The sequence below is a fragment of the Haliotis asinina genome, chromosome 13, assembly GCF_037392515.1.
Source record: "Haliotis asinina isolate JCU_RB_2024 chromosome 13, JCU_Hal_asi_v2, whole genome shotgun sequence".
NCBI classification, from domain to species: Eukaryota; Metazoa; Mollusca; class Gastropoda; order Lepetellida; family Haliotidae; genus Haliotis; species Haliotis asinina.
Window position 1 is genome coordinate 38875798 of NC_090292.1, and position 19097 is coordinate 38894894.

At 43.5% G+C, this 19097-nt stretch overlaps 1 protein-coding gene across 1 annotated transcript; it reads left to right on the forward strand.

Annotated features, from left to right (window-relative positions):
- The first annotated feature begins 528 nt into the window (after positions 1-528).
- LOC137259813 (uncharacterized) lies at positions 529-8345 on the forward strand. The gene is made up of 5 exons (XM_067797430.1): positions 529-710; positions 3212-3686; positions 6115-6253; positions 7094-7221; positions 7909-8345. The coding sequence occupies exons 2-5, from the start codon at positions 3356-3358 to the stop codon at positions 7989-7991; spliced, it is 681 nt and encodes a 226-aa protein (XP_067653531.1). The 5' UTR covers positions 529-710; positions 3212-3355; the 3' UTR covers positions 7992-8345.
- Positions 8346-19097: the final 10752 nt, after the last annotated feature.

Sequence of the window (19097 nt, forward strand, 5' to 3'; positions counted from 1 at the left end):
AAGGGTAGTGAAGTGCACAGGTGAATGTTAGTGAAGTATACGCGAAAAGAGTAGCGAACATGGGTGAATATGCTTTTCTGCCGCTATTATAAGTATTCTAGCATAGTTATGACGAAGTACACTATAGTTGGGCCGACGAATGTATAGCGCCCTATATGATTTAGGACCTGAAACACTACAACGACATTAAACCAGTCGGCAAACGCCCACGACTTCAGGTACAAAATCTACACTCGTGATGCCGCGTCTCCACCACCATGTCCTGTGTCATCCACATCTTTCACAGAGCTGCATCTATGTAGTAGGGATATCAAATACCGAGGCAATAGCCAGGTCTGGGTATCATGTTCAGGCTTCCATTTCTACGTAGACCATAACTGTATTGTGTGCCACTATAAAACCTATCTAACATACCTCTACGATTACATAGCCTAGCCTGACCCGGCTGTTGTTCAAACTTCCCCTACCCGTCAGGTCCTAGCTTGGTGGAAACGTTCCACCTGAATGAGCGTTTTCGTCACGGTGAATGATTTCGTTTTGTCCTCACAATAGCCTGAACAGGACGACTCTGCCTTTAGAATACAAGCTAGGTATTTTTTCAGTAAAACAATCTTGTATATAAGTTTACAGCGGAACCCCGTGTGACGAAGTATGTGGATGTTTCCTTTCTATCGTCAAGTATGTCTTGATCGCACCTAACACATGCCCAGGTCAGTAGTTGACTTTCGTTTTGTAAATGTTAGAACTGATTTCACGGTTTAATGACACAACTCATAACGTCTCTTCTATCCAAGTTTCAAGTGTAGGTATATAGTTTTGTAAATATGTCAACTGTAACAGCAGTGATGGGTTCCATTCGTATGTTATCACACACAAGCAAATGTAACTGTCACCCGTTTCAATTGCAGCCACGTTGTTAAACACATTTGTTTCTCTGAACGATTCTGACATTAACTCACACGTGCTCATGTGTGTCACAACTGTACTGTTCATGAAGCACGTGTCAGAATAACACACATCTGTAGTCCGGGGCTTGTTTTTACAATATGTAGATTTTCTCCACTAATCTTAAAAATTGTGAAAGAACAATCTCTTCAAAAATGGAAACTCGCATTAACATATGTATGTTAATCACAAAATATTGTGTGAAAGGTGCTGTTGTTGTATCTGAATTGGAAAGATTGGAATTCACACGAGAATGTTTCATCAAAAGTATATTTTTTTATTACCTCTGTCCGTCCACCGTATGGTCTTTAGAGACTTCAGTGCAGTAAGGATCTTCGGTTACAGTCAGGAGGAGTACTGAATAGTTGAGACTACTGTGATGGCACAGTATCAGCATTAGCGTATCATGTATTGTCGGATATCAGAGTACATCCTGTTTGGAGCTAACAAATCACCTTCCAGCAATAACACATGCCTAGGTCTATAGGTCTGCGTTTGTTAACAGTGGGATCAACAAATGAAAAAGATCGTGTTTGTGCCCATGTTATACTGGTTGTATGTATTTATGAAACTGGAAACAACGACAGCGGCTTTGAAAAGGATGAAAAGAGCATGCTTGACATAGACTGAAAAGCAGCCTTCAAGCATCCGGTTCAGTTCTTCAACACCTATGTATTCAACACCTGACAGCTAACAGTCAATACAGATGTAAAACGTTTTATTCTAGAAGCAATTGAAAAGGCCACTTAGAAAGAGAAAATCCCGTTTCATCGTTGTTTACGCGTCCAGTTGAAATGACCATTTAGAAAGTGACAAAAAAGGTTCGCTTGATATCATATATATACATGTTCACATACCCGCTGTAACCATTTCAATGACTTTGGAAATAGACTGACCTTCATTGTGAGAAGTAGGCCACAAGTGAAGTAGATAGTATAGGGTCTCCCGCGTACAAGTTGTACTACATTCATGTAAACTTGCATGCTATTGTGAGGGAAGTACCATGAATCTGTGTGTTAAACTAGTGGCCAGCATATCTTGGTATTTAACGTAATGGTTACGTCAGTAGCGTTATAGCACCTGTAGAGATGTGAGACAAATCATCATAACTATCACAGTGGAACTGTTGAACTGAACCTTTGAATGTCATTTACAAGGTGCACAGACGGGAATGTACGGAGGAGTAAGAATAACCTCAGAAAAAACCCTCAAAATAAAGAAGTAGACACCAGTGTTGAATTAAACATCCCGTCCACAAGTCATCTACTAATGGGAACGTGTATTTTTTACTGGTGTTTTCAAAATGAAACTATTCTCTTCACAAACTTTTAACAAAAATTACTGCAGTGTTCGCAGGTAACTGTGAGCATTTCAAATTCCATAAACTAAAGTCAGTTTGAAATTTGCTTCTTAGCCCGAGTGTGACGCCGCACTGATCCTAGAGGTCTCCTATAATGTGCAAGCAGGAAGCCTAACATAAAATGGCAATCTCATCAAGTGCTGGACCCATAACAGTTCACTAAATGTCTTCGCTGAGGTAAACACTAAGGTGTTACATATGTGACGGTAGAGTGGCGACAGACATTGGATGCCATTCATTCTGGCTTGGTTATATCTCCATCTCCTTCCCTGAACTATAGTTATCTCAAGTTTCTTGTTTCATGTGTCATGAAGGTGTTGGTTATTATGTTCCTCTCCTGCACTGCCTTCCATTTTAAATATGAGGTGTCTCCACAGTCAAGAGATGCCGCAGAGCACAGGTAAAACCCGTGGGTAGGGTGCAGACCATTAGAGGCTGGTGCTAATCTCGACACCAATTATTGTTTTAGATCTAATGGCATATACCCAGTGCTAATAGCATATACCCTTTACCAACAGTATTAATGATTTGAGACAAGCATCTCTTTCACTCCAAACTGAAAAGTTGGAATACTGTTTTTCAAACGTTCACGCACTGACTGACTCACTCACTAACAGATTCACCATCTGACTGATTCACTCACTAACAGATTCACCAACTGGCTGATTCACTCACTAACAGATTCACCAACTGACTGGGTCCAACGTACTGGCTGATCCACTCTCTGACTGATTTATCTGTTGACTGATTCCCTTACTCACTGACTGATTCATTCATCCAACTGATCCACTCATTTTCTGACGGATTCACTCACTCATTCACTCACTGATTAATTTATACATGCATGAACACACCAGTTTAACTGTTCTTATATGCACTTGTAATTCTTTGAGTCTCTCTTTACAGATAGGTGCAAAAGATGATTTTAAGATCTGCAAGAGAAGTCACATGTCGGATTCTGCTTTAACCTATGGAGCTTGATTTAATTCCTCTCCTCTGATTGTATGAACCCATCACAAGCCTGAGCTGGAAACACTGACACTTCCCACAATGAAGTCGTGTCCAGGTCTGAACGACCCTGGCAGATCGTCCCCCACATCAGATCCTCATCTAGAACGGATGAAGAAGACATCAGTGACATACATGTTCGCGATCTTCCTTGGGTTGTTCGGAGCCCATCACTTCTATCTTGGAAGGCCCAAATTTGGTAGACTGTATCTATGTACCGCAGGGCTGCTGGGGCTGGGCTATGTGGTGGATCTCGTTCGTGTTCCTTGGCTGGTCGAAAACGCCAATCTTGAAATTCGGCATCCAGAGCGACGAGGGATGAAATATCTCGGAGATGCTTATCTGCTTTGGTTTCCACCGTTTGGCTTGCTAGGTAAGGCTGTATTGTGACACATGTAATGGGTGCCACATGGGCATATAAATTATGTCCTTCCACTTCAACACTCACTTCGAAGTCAAATGAAATTCCAAATAAATATCGAGATACACTTCACATTGTCGAATTCTGCGATAAATTTCCTGTTTCTTGACACTATTTACTATTGTCTTTGACAAAACTAAAACAACCTTTGAAAAAAGCTACAATGTAAATATCGCCATTTTGGACTGATTACGAAACGCGATTCAAAGCGTTATTTGGTATGATTTGCGATGCAAAAAAATCGGATCGTGTTGATTTTCAAGAGTAGTATATTGGAGACCTTTTCATCAAATCAGTAATGGCAATTTTGAAACACTGCCGATGAAGCTACATGTAATATCGGTTGGGACGTTAGGACAATTATACTGATACAGTGCAATGATTTCATAAATTTCCGTGCAGTGCGACACCATGACTGACGCAAACCCATGCACACCGACAATGGTGATTACTCATTATCCGCATTTCTGGCTTTTCTCTTACTTACAATGGAAACAATAAAAACATACCAATACACAGGTAGTCAGAACCTTTCTGATTACGTACATCACGTATTTAAGTACAAAATCACGGGAAGAGCAAAAGCCGCCATTTTGTAAGAAGATTTGTAGAAGATTAAACAGAGGCAGAATTGTAACATGTACTTCAGTTCCCATGCTGTACAATATTTGATATTAGGACCAATGGTACAGTTTCATATGAACAGGTTAATTACAATGAACTACTATAACCTTGCTAGTAATACTGACTATATTAATGAAAATTATTCATATTTTTTTATGAAATGATCTTTTTCATTGAAATTGTTTGTGTCGTTGTATTGACAAAACAGTTACTAGGTGCACGTATGTCACAGATGTTTATACGCTTTACTGTGTCTGTTACCGGTAGTATAATCAATTCATATTCTTTAAAAAAATGTGATTACAGGATATCAAACTGTAACTATGTGTCTTCCAAACCTGTTTTAGAAAATACAGCATGTTATGTCTTACTTTGGACAAACCATATACCACTATCCTGATGATTCCATACACAAAGAGCTATCTTTTGGAATCTTTCTTAGTTTACTTATGAAGAGAAATAGCCACATAATCATAAACAAAGACAATTATTTTCCTAAAAAAATATATTTGGGTATTTTGAAATATTATTACTATTATTATTTACGTTAAATGTATGCTAAACAGGTCCGTGTATTGCTCACAAGACGATACACATGGAAACAGTCTAATCGTTTATATTCTCATGACAATATTTAAATGGTAAAATCAGTCATTTTATGTTTAGTCTAAAAAGTGCTGAATTCTGGCATAGAAACAAAGAACTTTTAATTAATGGAAATTAGGTGAGATATATGCTAATCTGCAAACTATTTTCGTTCTCCCACAAATACACAAAACAAGCCACGACGTCAACCTTAATGTATTTTTTCAGTAATTTCATTACATCTGAAGACATGACGACTACGCTGGTAAAAGTGGTGCAAAATTAATGAAAATATATCTACTCACACAGGGAAACTAAGAACTAATTGACATATTAGATAGGGAGATTCACATCGTTATTTTGCGCCTTCTCGTGTAATTCTATGTCATATTTTTTATGAATTGTGATACTAACAAAACGCATCCTCTCACATTGAGGAACTTCGTTTGGGGATAGGTCCTTTGTCAGAGACCAGAACATACCGAAGATTAGGCTTCCGTATCAAAGTCTCTCCATGTGAACAGAGTCACTATGAGATAAGTGTGAAGCTTGGCCCCTTATCTTTAGGGGTGTATGGCCTCTGTCGTCGTTCGCATTTATTGAGAGTCATTTTCTTTTCACTTGGCGATATATTTGATAATTTCTTTTTATTTCCCTTTTTAGTGTAGATACAAAGTATGTCACATGTTATGTACAGATTAAACAATGCATACATCACAATTCACACTCTCATTCATACCCATACACAGAGAGTCACTTTGTTATTTTAGGAGTATTTTGTTATTTTGTTTTTGATCGTCCAGCGTTAAACATAAGCACACAAACTCATTTAATATATTGTTATGTCATTGAGATCACTCACACTTTCCGTAAAGATGCCAAGTCGCAGTGTCTTTGTCAGTGCACGATACAAAGCGGATACATTTACTGTTTTCAAATTCGTACAACATTTAGCAGTTTTTTTCGAAATACCTTCACTTGACTCTATGCCATCAGGTAGGGCATTTACTATTCTACATTTCTGTGCAATATTATAGCCATACGCAGATCCCTGTATGGACGGAACCCAGTCGTGTGGTCACGGGAAGGCACGAGTAACTGCTTGGTTTGACGCTTGACAATAACGGTTCCCATAACAACTTTGGTGATTGTTTTGGTTTACTGTTGACAGGCTTTCATCATTTCTACCTGGGACATTTCTACACTGGTGTGTGTTACGCGCTCACAGTGGGGGCTTTGGGCATATGCTGGCTCCTTGATGTCATCTTGCTACCAGTTTTATGGATACGATGGGTCAACGAACTCAACGGGTGAGTACACACTGGCCTGTCCTTTTGATGATGACCAGAGTGAGTGGATGAGCTTAGGATTACACCGATTTTAGCAACATTCCAGCTAAACGAGTTGGCCTCACACGTTGTACCCATAAGGGGAATCGAACCCGGGTGTTCGGCGTGATGAGCGAACACTTCAACCATTGGACAACTGCTCCGCCCCGACAATGATCAGAAGACAGATAAAAAGCAAATAGATAAGGACCCTTGTGGATACTGTGTGAGAAGTCGAATCTCATCTGGAAATCGTTTAAATTTGCAAATCAAGTACAACCCTTCCTACTCACTTGACCATCACATTCACTCACTCATTCACTCACTCACTCACCTACTTACACAAACCACTCACTCACTCTCACTCACACAAACCACTCGCTCAATCCCACTCACTCAAACCACTCACTCACTACCACTCACACAAACCACTCACTGCCACATCCACTCACACACTCACACTCACGCAAACCACTCGCTCACTCACTCACCCAAACCACTCACTCACTGACAGCCACACCCACTTAATCGCACACTCACTCACCCAAACGACTCACTCCCACAAACCACTCACTCACCCACCCATCCAAATAACTCACTCACTCACTGCCACATTCACTCACATGTTCACTCACTCACTCCTTTCCCTATATCTGTATGTCAGGGATGGATTATTCTAAACTATTCAATTTCATCAAACTAACCATAGTGACGACTGCTATTGTTCTCAAACCGAAGTATGATGTCAAAGTCGACCGTCTGTCTTACAAACCTGTTTTTCTCTTCATCATAATTATACTATATACTAGTATATTTTTACAGTCACTGCGCTGAGATGGAAGGCAGGTGTAAGGGCTTACCTGAAGACACCACAGAAGTTGGTCTGTCACCGGCCTCAGTGATGACTCTGCCACCTCCTCCCTATACATACCTGCTGGCCCCGTGTACAGGTGTGTGTCACCTAAACGTCATACACTTACACATGATACAACAAGAGACTGCAAAAGCAATTTCCCACCACAAAAACTTTGTCTTTTTTATTGCTAACGAAACACAAAAATGGATTGTTTTTCAAAATTTCCCATCTTTTAAAGAAATACACTGTGTCCATAAAATGGGAGGAGTTTAGTGAATCGAGTTCAATACCAGTTGTGTCCTGATGAGCAAACCAAACACGCATTTCTTTGCTAAAGAACTATTTACAGTGTAACCAAGTTTTGAGGAAACTGTGCCTGAAAAACCATCAGTATCTTATAACGTGCCCAGGGTTCCGTATTGAGGCGTACCTGTGAGTGGTATGCCGGCTTTTCCGCGACACGTGAAATGTCATCTCATGATCACCTACAAATACGGAATTCATATGGCAACTCTGTTGCATTTACACTGTACAGCAAAAGAAACGCAACTCTGTTTTCGTAAAGTTTTTAGACAGGAGACATAAACACGAACGCTTACTTCTATGAGATTTCAGTTTTTCCAAACATGCGTTTCTTCTGCTGTTCAGTATATGTTCGACAAACCAGGGCAAGCTGTCCCTTACTTCCTATATAAAAAACTCGATATTCCATAGCACCCTATTGAGTATAGAATGTGTCATATGAGTGTATCCTGTTTGTTATGTCCACCTTATCCTCCAGATACCATCAACCCGCCTTCGTATGATGAGGTGATGCTAGCGGACGCCACGGAGAGGAACGAGGGACTGTTTCTGTCCAAATAGATGACTGAAACTATGGGAAATAACTATCATTGGAACGAGGACGAGTCTGACATCTCTGCGTGGGCCCCAGGCAACCGTTTAATGATATTGCCGAGTGCACGTTTTCTTACCAGTGATGCATTCGGAGACTGTAGTGTAGTTGAATGGCAAGTGTCATGTTTTCTATGTCCGGTCATTGATCAGTTTGTCGTCATATCAACTGACAGTAATGATTCACTCACGTCTGTCGAAAACAGTTATACGTGGAATATATCGGTGCTTTTAATGGTTTCTGTTATTCCACGTTGGCAATATCATATACTTTTGAGTTCATCATTTGAGCCTTGTACTGAATGAAATATACATGGTATTTTATGACAGCTTCGATGTTTTACTTTCCACTGGTTGGCTCTTATTACGTGCCATGCAATTTAGGAGTGCTTCAAGTACAGGTAGACACTTAGGCTTGATTTCTCTTTTGACAGCTAATTTGAAACCTAATTTGACATCTAATATGACGTCTAATTTGAAACCTAACTTGACGTCTAAGTTGACACCTACCTTGAAGTCTAATTTGACACCTAACTTGACATCTAATTTGACACCTAACTTGACACCTAATTAGACACCTATTTTGACGGTGTTCTGCTAATAATGTGTTCTGTACCAGACAGTTGGTTTATAAGTTATGTGCATTGATGTTCGTGTATAACTGAGTGGAGTCATGCCGCAGACGACATCTTAACGTTATCAGTTTGCTGACGGGTGAACGTTTTTGGCCATGTGGACCAGGCGTCCGACTTCGAGTCAGGAACTCCGTGGTTTGAATTCCAGCACGGGCCTGGGAAATGTTATGACCGCTACATACGCATTAACCAAATCACAGAATAGGCCCACCGCTGTGGTTACATCATACGGAGGGCATGAGTCTCAGGACCAAGTATACCACTGTGTTCGCGGGAAAAGGTAACACAATACCGACCTGAGAGCTTCACTGTCCCTTAATTAGATGTTTTAGTGTTAGTAATACCAATACAAACACACCAACTCTGTTAAAGTAAACTCTTCAACGCCATTCTGTGAACTTCGCTCTGTCTGTACAATGCCCTACGCTAGAAACTACACTCAGGTTTGATGGAAGGAAACGGTGTGTGTGTTGTTCATAACAGTCGTCCCAATAACTGTACTATGTAAAAGGTGCCTTTAACGATATACTGAATGAAGTATAAAGTATCAATTCTGTATGAACGGGAACAAGGGTGTATATATTTATAGCGGTATATAACAATATTTCTTATTTCTTAATGATCTGTCTAATGATCAGTGAGCTGACATTGGGGCCCGGATTAAGCAATGTCACAACGGGAAGTAGTTGGACAATACCGAAAGAAAACAGGGCCCTGCTGATTAAGCAAATGTCACAACGAGAAGTGGTTGGTCAATACCGAAAGAAAACAGGGATGACAGGATGTCATTAAGATACAACCAGGTCACGGACACACATCTGTGACTGTGTGTGTGTGTTATATGTTTGAGGTCGGAGGACCAAGTACACTATTCTCGGTACTAATGATTGTGTGACAGGAAACAGGCTAGCATCACAACGAAAATGCTTTACATTTAACGAGATTTTGGGAGTAGTCAAATGTATCAAAACAACTCTCTTAAAGCATCCGGACATTGGGTATAAACGACTGAATATTTGATTAAAGGAATGTCCGAAATATGCTCAGTATGCGCACTGCATATGCAGCTATTCGCGACAGTCAATAGTGTTACGCAAATCATATGCACCTCATACGCAATGGATGAGCCGAATCAGTTATTTACACGCTAGTCACACTTAAGTAAAGGTAATATAATAACAAAATCTCACAACCACTTGATATACAATGTGACAGGGGCTTGAACATTTACTCAAGTACTTGTACATTGCTACAATATCTAATATAATCATATTATCATATCACACTGGTGAATGGCATTATTGGTTTGACATCGCTTTGTTTTGGCTGCCCTATATGACAGACATTTTTATATACAAAACATCGGGTCCATCCACATGTAAGCGGCCATTCAAGTCCACAAGACCCAAGTGGGTGACCTCTTCACCTGGCTCACATGGTAAGGTGTGTAAATGGGTTTAGTAATACGCCATTTTCAGCAATATTCCAGCAATATCACGCGGGGGACACCAGAAATATGCCTCACACACTGTGCCCATGTGAGGAATCGAACCTGGGTCTTTAGCCACTAGGTTTACCCAACAAGGTAAGGATGTCATGGACACGATGACACGCGTCTACGGGAAACCCGCCAACAGAATATTGAATGAGACGTATCTCATCGCGTATGCGCATCTGCTAGTATATTGACACCACTATGGTGTGAATCGCCGTCGGGTTAGATTTATTTTTAACAATAGTTAGCAATTTGGCATTTTTATTACACACGTGGTGAAACATCATATGGTAAATCGTATGATAAAATTTGATAGATAATTTTACTGATTTCGTCAGGTAGATGATGAGGTTTACACGGATCTGTGTTTCACTGTATCATATCTTCTCTTGAAGACATATGACTATCAGTTCATGTTTCGCGATGACCTCAGCTTACTCTTTGAACGACATTCTATTTGTAGTCGTAGCTTAATTACCTTACATGTCATTCCTTATCTGAAGCTTAGAAGCAATCTTGAAAGTGGAAGGAATCGTCAATCTTCTGTTGTGTCATGTGTCCGCAGCTTATGATCGAAGCATTGGTAAAATGTCTTGTGCATCAGAGTAGAATTTAGTGTCACCTACGACAGTTGTTTACCATCACAACCAGCGTGATGGCATGGTACAGTTCCTAGAAGCCGGGCTGAATCTCAGATTAAAGACGTCGAGAGGACCATTCACCGCACTGGCAATCTGATTTTATGTGTATCCAATTAAACTTTCCTCAACTTCCAACACAATTCAGAAACACAAACACAACGATACGGATAGGAATTGTGCTTGTCATTAGAGACGACTATTGTGTGATGTTGAACAACACATTAAAAACAGTGTATGCTGTTTGTACATATCTGGCAAGGAAACGTTTACTTAACTTTAACTTAATATCTCATTTATTTATACTTACAGATAATATGTGGTCATTCCTTTTCCATTTCGGTTATGTTGACTTCATTCATGCATTTACTAGGACCTGTGTCAATGATTTTAATGGAACTTGAATGGGGAACCATGTTTCGACATAAAACGTTTGTATGTAAACGGACTTGCTGATGAATAGAGTTTTGCTGTGGATGAATAGAAGTCCCAAGTGTATATGTAGGAATGAATACATTTTGTTTGGTGATACCTAATTTTACCGATGGCATGTTATTATGGTCGACTGTATAAAACATTGTTTTCCTAGTCCAGTTGTTTGTCCTGCTCAAATATTACTGTCAACACCAACTCTCCCACTTTGAAATATCATTACATAACTTTTGAATTTTCTAAAAAACAACATAGGATCGGGTGGTCAGGCTCACTGACTTACTTGCCACTTGTCACTTGTTCCCAATTGCGCAGGATGATGTCTATGCCGTTGATCACTGGATTGTCTGGTCGAGACTCGATTATCTGTAAACTGCCGCCATATAGCTCAAATATCGTTGAGTGCGGCGCAAAACTAAACACACTTACTCACTCCTCAAAATAACAACACAAATCTTTTATATCATGTTGTGAAACCTTCTTTGATGGAAATGCGGCTTGTCAAAGTTTTCAGTCCTGGACTCTCAGACTGGGAAACAAAATACATGTATGTGCGTGTCTTTCATTGTCAGTAACATGCATTTAAACGTCTTGTCCTCCAGGAAATAGGCTACAGTCTGGAAATTAGGACTCCTTGTGGCGTATGTTTCTAACCACAATTGTTTCATTCTCGACATGTATATCTGCCATATTAGGGCGAGGTTACATAGTCATCACAGCGAGCCTGACCCCCGATCCTGTTAGTTGCCTCTTGCGACGAGCATGTGTTACTGAAGACCAGTTCTAACCCCAAACGCCTTAGTCGCCTCACACGACAATCATATATTACTGAAGACCCTTGTGATCTAATACGGATACTGATGCTGGTAAGGATTTAGGAATCTCGTCTGTTCATGGATATAACAACTAGGTTTGGATAATGAACACACACTAGCGAAGGGTAACTAAGATGTATGTGTTGCTATTTCTACTGTATGTCTTGTTGACTGTAAAGTATTGCTATCAACATCTGTATACTCACTCCGGGTCTGAGACCACACTTCAACAAATGTCAGAACTCTTCATTCCGACAACAGTCCGCTTGTCACCAGAGACGCTGTGAAGGAACAAATTTGCTGTACAAAGGTTGATAGTGTCCACATTCAGCAACGCTAAACCTTGATGTTGTTACATTCGTCTGTAGAACATGCTCAGCTACAATTGTCACTTGCAGGTGCTCAATCTATCCAAAGGTCTACTTCTCAAAGGTGACACATGCACTTGTTAACACACTTTCTTTATGCCTCAGAAAGTCTCAGTTCACCACAATTGAACTGTCTCATACATCGACTGATAATCACGCATGGGAGTGTTTCCCAACACCAGAGGTCGTGAACGAAAGAGCAGTTTTGAACAGTTATCACACATACTCATCTGTATGGGTGAGTGAGTAAGTTGGATTTTACACCGCTTTTAGCAGTATTCCAGCAATATCACGTCGGGGGACACCAGAAATGGGCCTCATTCAGTGAACCCATGTGGGGAATCGAACCCGGGTTTTCGGCGTGCGCCGCGAAGGCTTAAACCACGAGGCCACCTCATATTTCTGTACGAACCGCAATGATATCTCGAATAGTTAAGAGAAATCCTTATTTCACCGTAATTCAAAAAGATTAGCTTTTAAATTGTACACACTCTTAAGAAAGCGTAGATCTAGGGGAACCTTGCGACTGAAAGAAATGGGCGACATATCGGAGTGAATGAATGTTGATGTGATGGTGATGAATGTTTTCAGAGTGCACCACCACTTGTATTTGGACCTTATGTCGATGTTTCTTAAGATGTCTGTCTTTTGAGGAGGTATCTACATTTTAGCTCACCTGACCACCGTTCTTAGGAATCCCAACCTGCCATGGTCCCTGAGTTGTCAACACACAGCCAGTAGAAAGTTGAGCGTACAGATGGACACATACGTTCTCTTTTAAACAAATGCAAACTGCCAGTATGTGGCAGTAGTATATGACAGCAGTATGTGGCAGTATTATGTGGCAGCAGTATGTGGCAGCAGTATGTGGCAGCAGTATGTGGCAGTACTATGTGGCCGCAGTATGTGGCAGTAGTATGTGGCAGCAGTATGTGGCCGCAGTATATGGCAGCAGTATGTGGCCGCAGTATATGGCAGTAGTATGTGGCAGCAGTATGTGGCCGCAGTATATGGCAGCAGTATGTGGCAGCAGTATGTGGCCGCAGTATATGGCAGTAGTATGTGGCAGCAGTATGTGGCCGCAGTATATGGCAGTAGTTTGTGGCCGCAGTATGTGGCAGTAGTATGTGGCAGCAGTATGTGGCAGTAGTATATGGCAGCAGTATGTGGCAGTAGTATGTGGCAGCAGTATGTGGCCGCAGTATATGGCAGTAGTATGTGGCCGCAGTATGTGGCAGCAGTATGTGGCAGCAGTATGTGGCCGCAGTATATGGCAGTAGTATGTGGCAGCAGTATGTGGCCGTTACATATGGCAGTAGTATGTGGTGGGCGTATGTGGCAGTACTATGTGGCCGCAGTATGTGTCAGTACTATGTGGCCGCAGTATGTGGCAGTACTATGTGGCAGCAGTATGTGGCCGCAGTATATGGCAGTAGTATGTGGTGGGCGTATGTGGCAGTAGTATGTGGCAGCAGTATGTGGCCGCAGTATATGGCAGTACTATGTGGCAGCAGTATGTGGCCGTTACATATGGCAGTAGTATGTGGTGGGCGTATGTGGCAGTACTATGTGGCCGCAGTATGTGTCAGTACTATGTGGCCGCAGTATGTGGCAGTACTATGTGGCAGCAGTATGTGGCCGCAGTATATGGCAGTAGTATGTGGTGGGCGTATGTGGCCGCAGTATGTGGCAGTACTATGTGGCAGCAGTATGTGGCCGTTATATATGGCAGTAGTATGTGGTGGGCGTATGTGGCAGTACTATGTGGCAGCAGTATGTGTCAGTAGTATGTGGCCGCAGTATGTGGCAGTACTATGTGGCCGCAGTATGTGGCAGTACTATGTGGCAGCAGTATGTGGCCGCAGTATATGGCAGTAGTATGTGGTGGGCGTATGTGGCCGCAGTATGTGGCAGTACTATGTGGCAGCAGTATATGGCCGTTATATATGGCAGTAGTATGTGGTGGGCGTATGTGGCAGCAGTATGTGGCAGCAGTATGTGGCAGTAGTATGTGGCCGCAGTATGTGGCAGTACTATGTGGCCGCAGTATGTGGCAGTAGTATGTGGCAGCAGTATGTGGCCGTAGTATATGGCAGTAGTATGTGGTGGGCGTATGTGGCCGCAGTATGTGGCAGTACTATGTGGCCGCAGTATGTGGCAGTAGTATGTGGCCGCAGTATGTGGCAGTACTATGTGGCCGCAGTATGTGGCAGTACTATGTGGCAGCAGTATGTGGCCGTAGTATATGGCGGTAGTATGTGGTGGGAGTATGTGGCCGCAGTATGTGGCAGTACTATGTGGCCGCAGTATGTGGCAGTAGTATGTGGCCGCAGTATGTGGCAGTACTATGTGGCCGGAGTATGTGGCAGCAGTATGTGACTGCAGTATATGACAGTAGTATGTGGCCGCAGTATATGACAGTAGTATGTGGCCGCAGTATGTGGCCGTAGTATGTGGCAGCAGTATGTGGCCGTAGTATATGGCAGTAGTATGTGGTGGGCGTATGTGGCCGCAGTATGTGGCAGTACTATGTGGCCGCAGTATGTGGCAGTAGTATGTGGCCGCAGTATGTGGCAGTACTATGTGGCAGCAGTATGTGGCAGTACTATGTGGCAGCAGTATGTGGCCGTAGTATATGGCAGTAGTATGTGGTGGGCATATGTGGCCGCAGTATGTGGCAGTAGTATGTGGCCGCAGTATGTGGCAGTACTATGTGGCAGCAGTATGTGGCCGGAGTATATGGCAGTAGTATGTGGTGGGCGTATGTGGCCGCAGTATGTGGCAGTACTATGTTGCCGCAGTATGTGGCAGTAGTATGTGGCAGCAGTATGTGGCCGTAGTATATGGCAGTAGTATGTGGTGGGCGTATGTGGCCGCAGTATGTGGCAGTACTATGTGGCCGCAGTATGTGGCAGTAGTATGTGGCCGCAGTATGTGGCAGTACTATGTGGCCGGAGTATGTGGCAGCAGTATGTGACTGCAGTATATGACAGTAGTATGTGGCCGCAGTATGTGGCAGTACTATGTGGCCGCAGTATGTGGCAGTAGTATGTGGCAGCAGTATGTGGCCGTAGTATATGGCAGTAGTATGTGGTGGGCGTATGTGGCCGCAGTATGTGGCAGTACTATGTGGCCGCAGTATGTGGCAGTAGTATGTGGCCGCAGTATGTGGCAGTACTATGTGGCCGCAGTATGTGGCAGTACTATGTGGCAGCAGTATGTGGCCGTAGTATATGGCAGTAGTATGTGGTGGGCGTATGTGGCCGCAGTATGTGGCCGCAGTATGTGGCAGTAGTATGTGGCCGCAGTATGTGGCAGTACTATGTGGCAGCAGTATGTGGCCGTAGTATATGGCAGTAGTATGTGGTGGGCGTATGTGGCCGCATTATGTGGCAGTACTATGTGGCCGCAGTATGTGGCAGTACTATGTGGCAGCAGTATGTGGCCGCAGTATATGGCAGTAGTATGTGGTGGGCATATGTGGCCGCAGTATGTGGCAGTACTATGTGGCAGCAGTATGTGGCCGTTATATATGGCAGTAGTATGTGGTGGGCGTATGTGGCAGTACTATGTGGCAGCAGTATGTGTCAGTAGTATGTGGCCGCAGTATGTGGCAGTACTATGTGGCCGCAGTATGTGGCAGTACTATGTGGCAGCAGTATGTGGCCGCAGTATATGGCAGTAGTATGTGGTGGGCGTATGTGGCCGCAGTATGTGGCAGTACTATGTGGCAGCAGTATGTGGCCGTTATATATGGCAGTAGTATGTGGTGGGCGTATGTGGCAGCAGTATGTGGCAGCAGTGTGTGGCAGTAGTATGTGGCCGCAGTATGTGGCAGTACTATGTGGCCGCAGTATGTGGCAGTAGAATGTGGCAGCAGTATGTGGCCGTAGTATATGGCAGTAGTATGTGGTGGGCGTATGTGGCCGCAGTATGTGGCAGTACTATGTGGCCGCAGTATGTGGCAGTAGTATGTGGCCGCAGTATGTGGCAGTACTATGTGGCCACAGTATGTGGCAGTACTATGTGGCAGCAGTATGTGGCCGTAGTATATGGCGGTTGTATGTGGTGGGCGTATGTGGCTGCAGTATGTGGCAGTACTATGTGGCCGCACTATGTGGCAGTTGTATGTAGCCGCAGTATGTGGCAGTACTATGTGGCCGGAGTATGTGGCAGCAGTATGTGACTGCAGTATATGACAGTAGTATGTGGCCGCAGTATATGACAGTAGTATGTGGCCGCAGTATGTGGCCGTAGTATGTGGCAGCAGTATGTGGCCGTAGTATATGGCAGTAGTATGTGGTGGGCGTATGTGGCCGCAGTATGTGGCAGTACTATGTGGCCGCAGTATGTGGCAGTAGTATGTGGCCGCAGTATGTGGCAGTACTATGTGGCCGCAGTATGTGGCAGTACTGTGGCAGCAGTATGTGGCCGTAGTATATGGCAGTAGTATGTGGTGGGCGTATGTGGCCGCAGTATGTGGCAGTATTATGTGGCCGCAGTATGTGGCAGTACTATGTGGCAGCAGTATGTGGCCGTAGTATATGGCAGTAGTATGTGGTGGGCGTATGTGGCCGCAGTATGTGGCAGTACTATGTGGCCGCAGTATGTGGCAGTAGTATGTGGCAGCAGTATGTGGCCGTAGTATATGGCAGTAGTATGTGGTGGGCGTATGTGGCCGCAGTATGTGGCAGTACTATGTGGCCGCAGTATGTGGCAGTAGTATGTGGCCGCAGTATGTGGCAGTACTATGTGGCCGGAGTATGTGGCAGCAGTATGTGACTGCAGTATATGACAGTAGTATGTGGCCGCAGTATGTGGCAGTACTATGTGGCCGCAGTATGTGGCAGTAGTATGTGGCAGCAGTATGTGGCCGTAGTATATGGCAGTAGTATGTGGTGGGCGTATGTGGCCGCAGTATGTGGCAGTACTATGTGGCCGCAGTATGTGGCAGTAGTATGTGGCCGCAGTATGTGGCAGTAGTATGTGGCCGCAGTATGTGGCAGTACTATGTGGCAGCAGTATGTGGCCGTAGTATATGGCAGTAGTATGTGGTGGGCGTATGTGGCCGCAGTATGTGGCAGTAGTATGTGACCGCAGTATGTGGCAGTAGTATGTGGCCGCAGTATGTGGCAGTAGTATGTGGCCGCAGTATGTGGCAGTACTATGTGGCAGCAGTATGTGGCCGTAGTATATGGCAGTAGTATGTGGTGGGCGTATGTGGCCGCATTATGTGGCAGTACTATGTGGCCGCAGTATGTGGCAGTACTATGTGGCAGCAGTATGTGGCCGTAGTATATGGCAGTGGTATGTGGTGGGCGTATGTGGCCGCAGTATGTGGCAGTAGTATGTGGCCGCAGTATGTGGCAGTACTATGTGGCAGCAGTATGTGGCCGTAGTATATGGCAGTAGTATGTGGTGGGCGTATGTGGCCGCAGTATGTGGCAGTACTATGTGGCCGCAGTATGTGGCAGTACTATGTGGCAGCAGTATGTGGCCGTAGTATATGGCAGTAGTATGTGGTGGGCGTATGTGGCCGCATTATGTGGCAGTACTATGTGGCAGCAGTATGTGGGAGTACTATGTGGCAGCAGTATGTGGCCGTTGTATATGGCAGTAGTATGTGGTGGGCGTATGTGGCCGCAGTATGTGGCAGTACTATGTGGCCGCAGTATGTGGCAGTACTATGTGGCAGCAGTATGTGGCCGCAGTATATGGCAGTAGTGTCACTTCCCCGACTGGCTAGTGCATTTCCACGGGGTCATTTTGTAATATCACTCTTTCCGACATATTTCAGATATTTGAGCGCAAACAAGAAATTTTAGAAATTCAGACATTTGTTTGAGGCAAAGCTAGCCCGACTGACTGACACGTACGTGCAAGTGCGAAAACCTGAAACACATCTCATTTGAAGGGTAGTTCACCTCGCCACTCACAAAGCGACAATCCCTGCACAGTGGTCCGCCCTTAAGGATACACGACTAGTGACGGTTGTCGTAAAAGTTAACCTCAAGTTGTTGACTCCTATTTGTCTGAGCATGTGTCCAGGGTTTGGGTTGGGATGTTAGTGGGTTACCATTATTAATAATAAGGGCATTTCTAAAGCAATGAATTCCGTATCACAAAGGGGCACGCTCAAATCGCTACGATCTTATTATCCGGGTAATTAACGCTAGCTGTTAGACACTAGAATGTTACCAGTCACATCTATATTCATTTTTATTCCAGAACTCAAAAGGAATCAGACTAGTCAAATGACTTTTCCCACCAGGTACATATTTTTTTGCATGGTGAAGAGAGGCAAGTTTTGAACTCACAAGTCTATGGTGGGACCACACATGAAAAATGTGCTTCGCCGTGAGACAGGACTGACGCCAAACAGTCACCCATTGAAAGACTCACCGCGCCCAACGTTGCTCACATTCACTTATGTGCCCTGAGATCTACATACAGGGCCACACACTACAAACAGTAGAGACCAACTGTAGAAAGAAGAATGACCGCTGTTACAGTTGCAAGTGGTAGATTCTACAAACAAAAAGTATAGGGACACCCTAAAATTTAATATTAATATGTAAATTTAAATGTGATGAAGTCAGTTATACTCTAAGGTAAATGCAGCATTCTGTTTGCTTAATGGGCACTTTGAATGACATAGTAGAACTTCGTATGCAGGCTAAGGTAGCGTTTCCA

Bases quoted from the DNA above. Each gene is read 5' to 3' on its own strand.
- LOC137259813 (XM_067797430.1), top strand. From the start codon at position 3,356: ATGAAGTCGTGTCCAGGTCTGAACGACCCTGGCAGATCGTCCCCCACA. The intron at 6,254-7,093 runs GTGAGTACACAC...ATATTTTTACAG, and splicing joins TGGGTCAACGAACTCAACGG to TCACTGCGCTGAGATGGAAG. The intron at 7,222-7,908 runs GTGTGTGTCACC...CTTATCCTCCAG, and splicing joins CCTGCTGGCCCCGTGTACAG to ATACCATCAACCCGCCTTCG.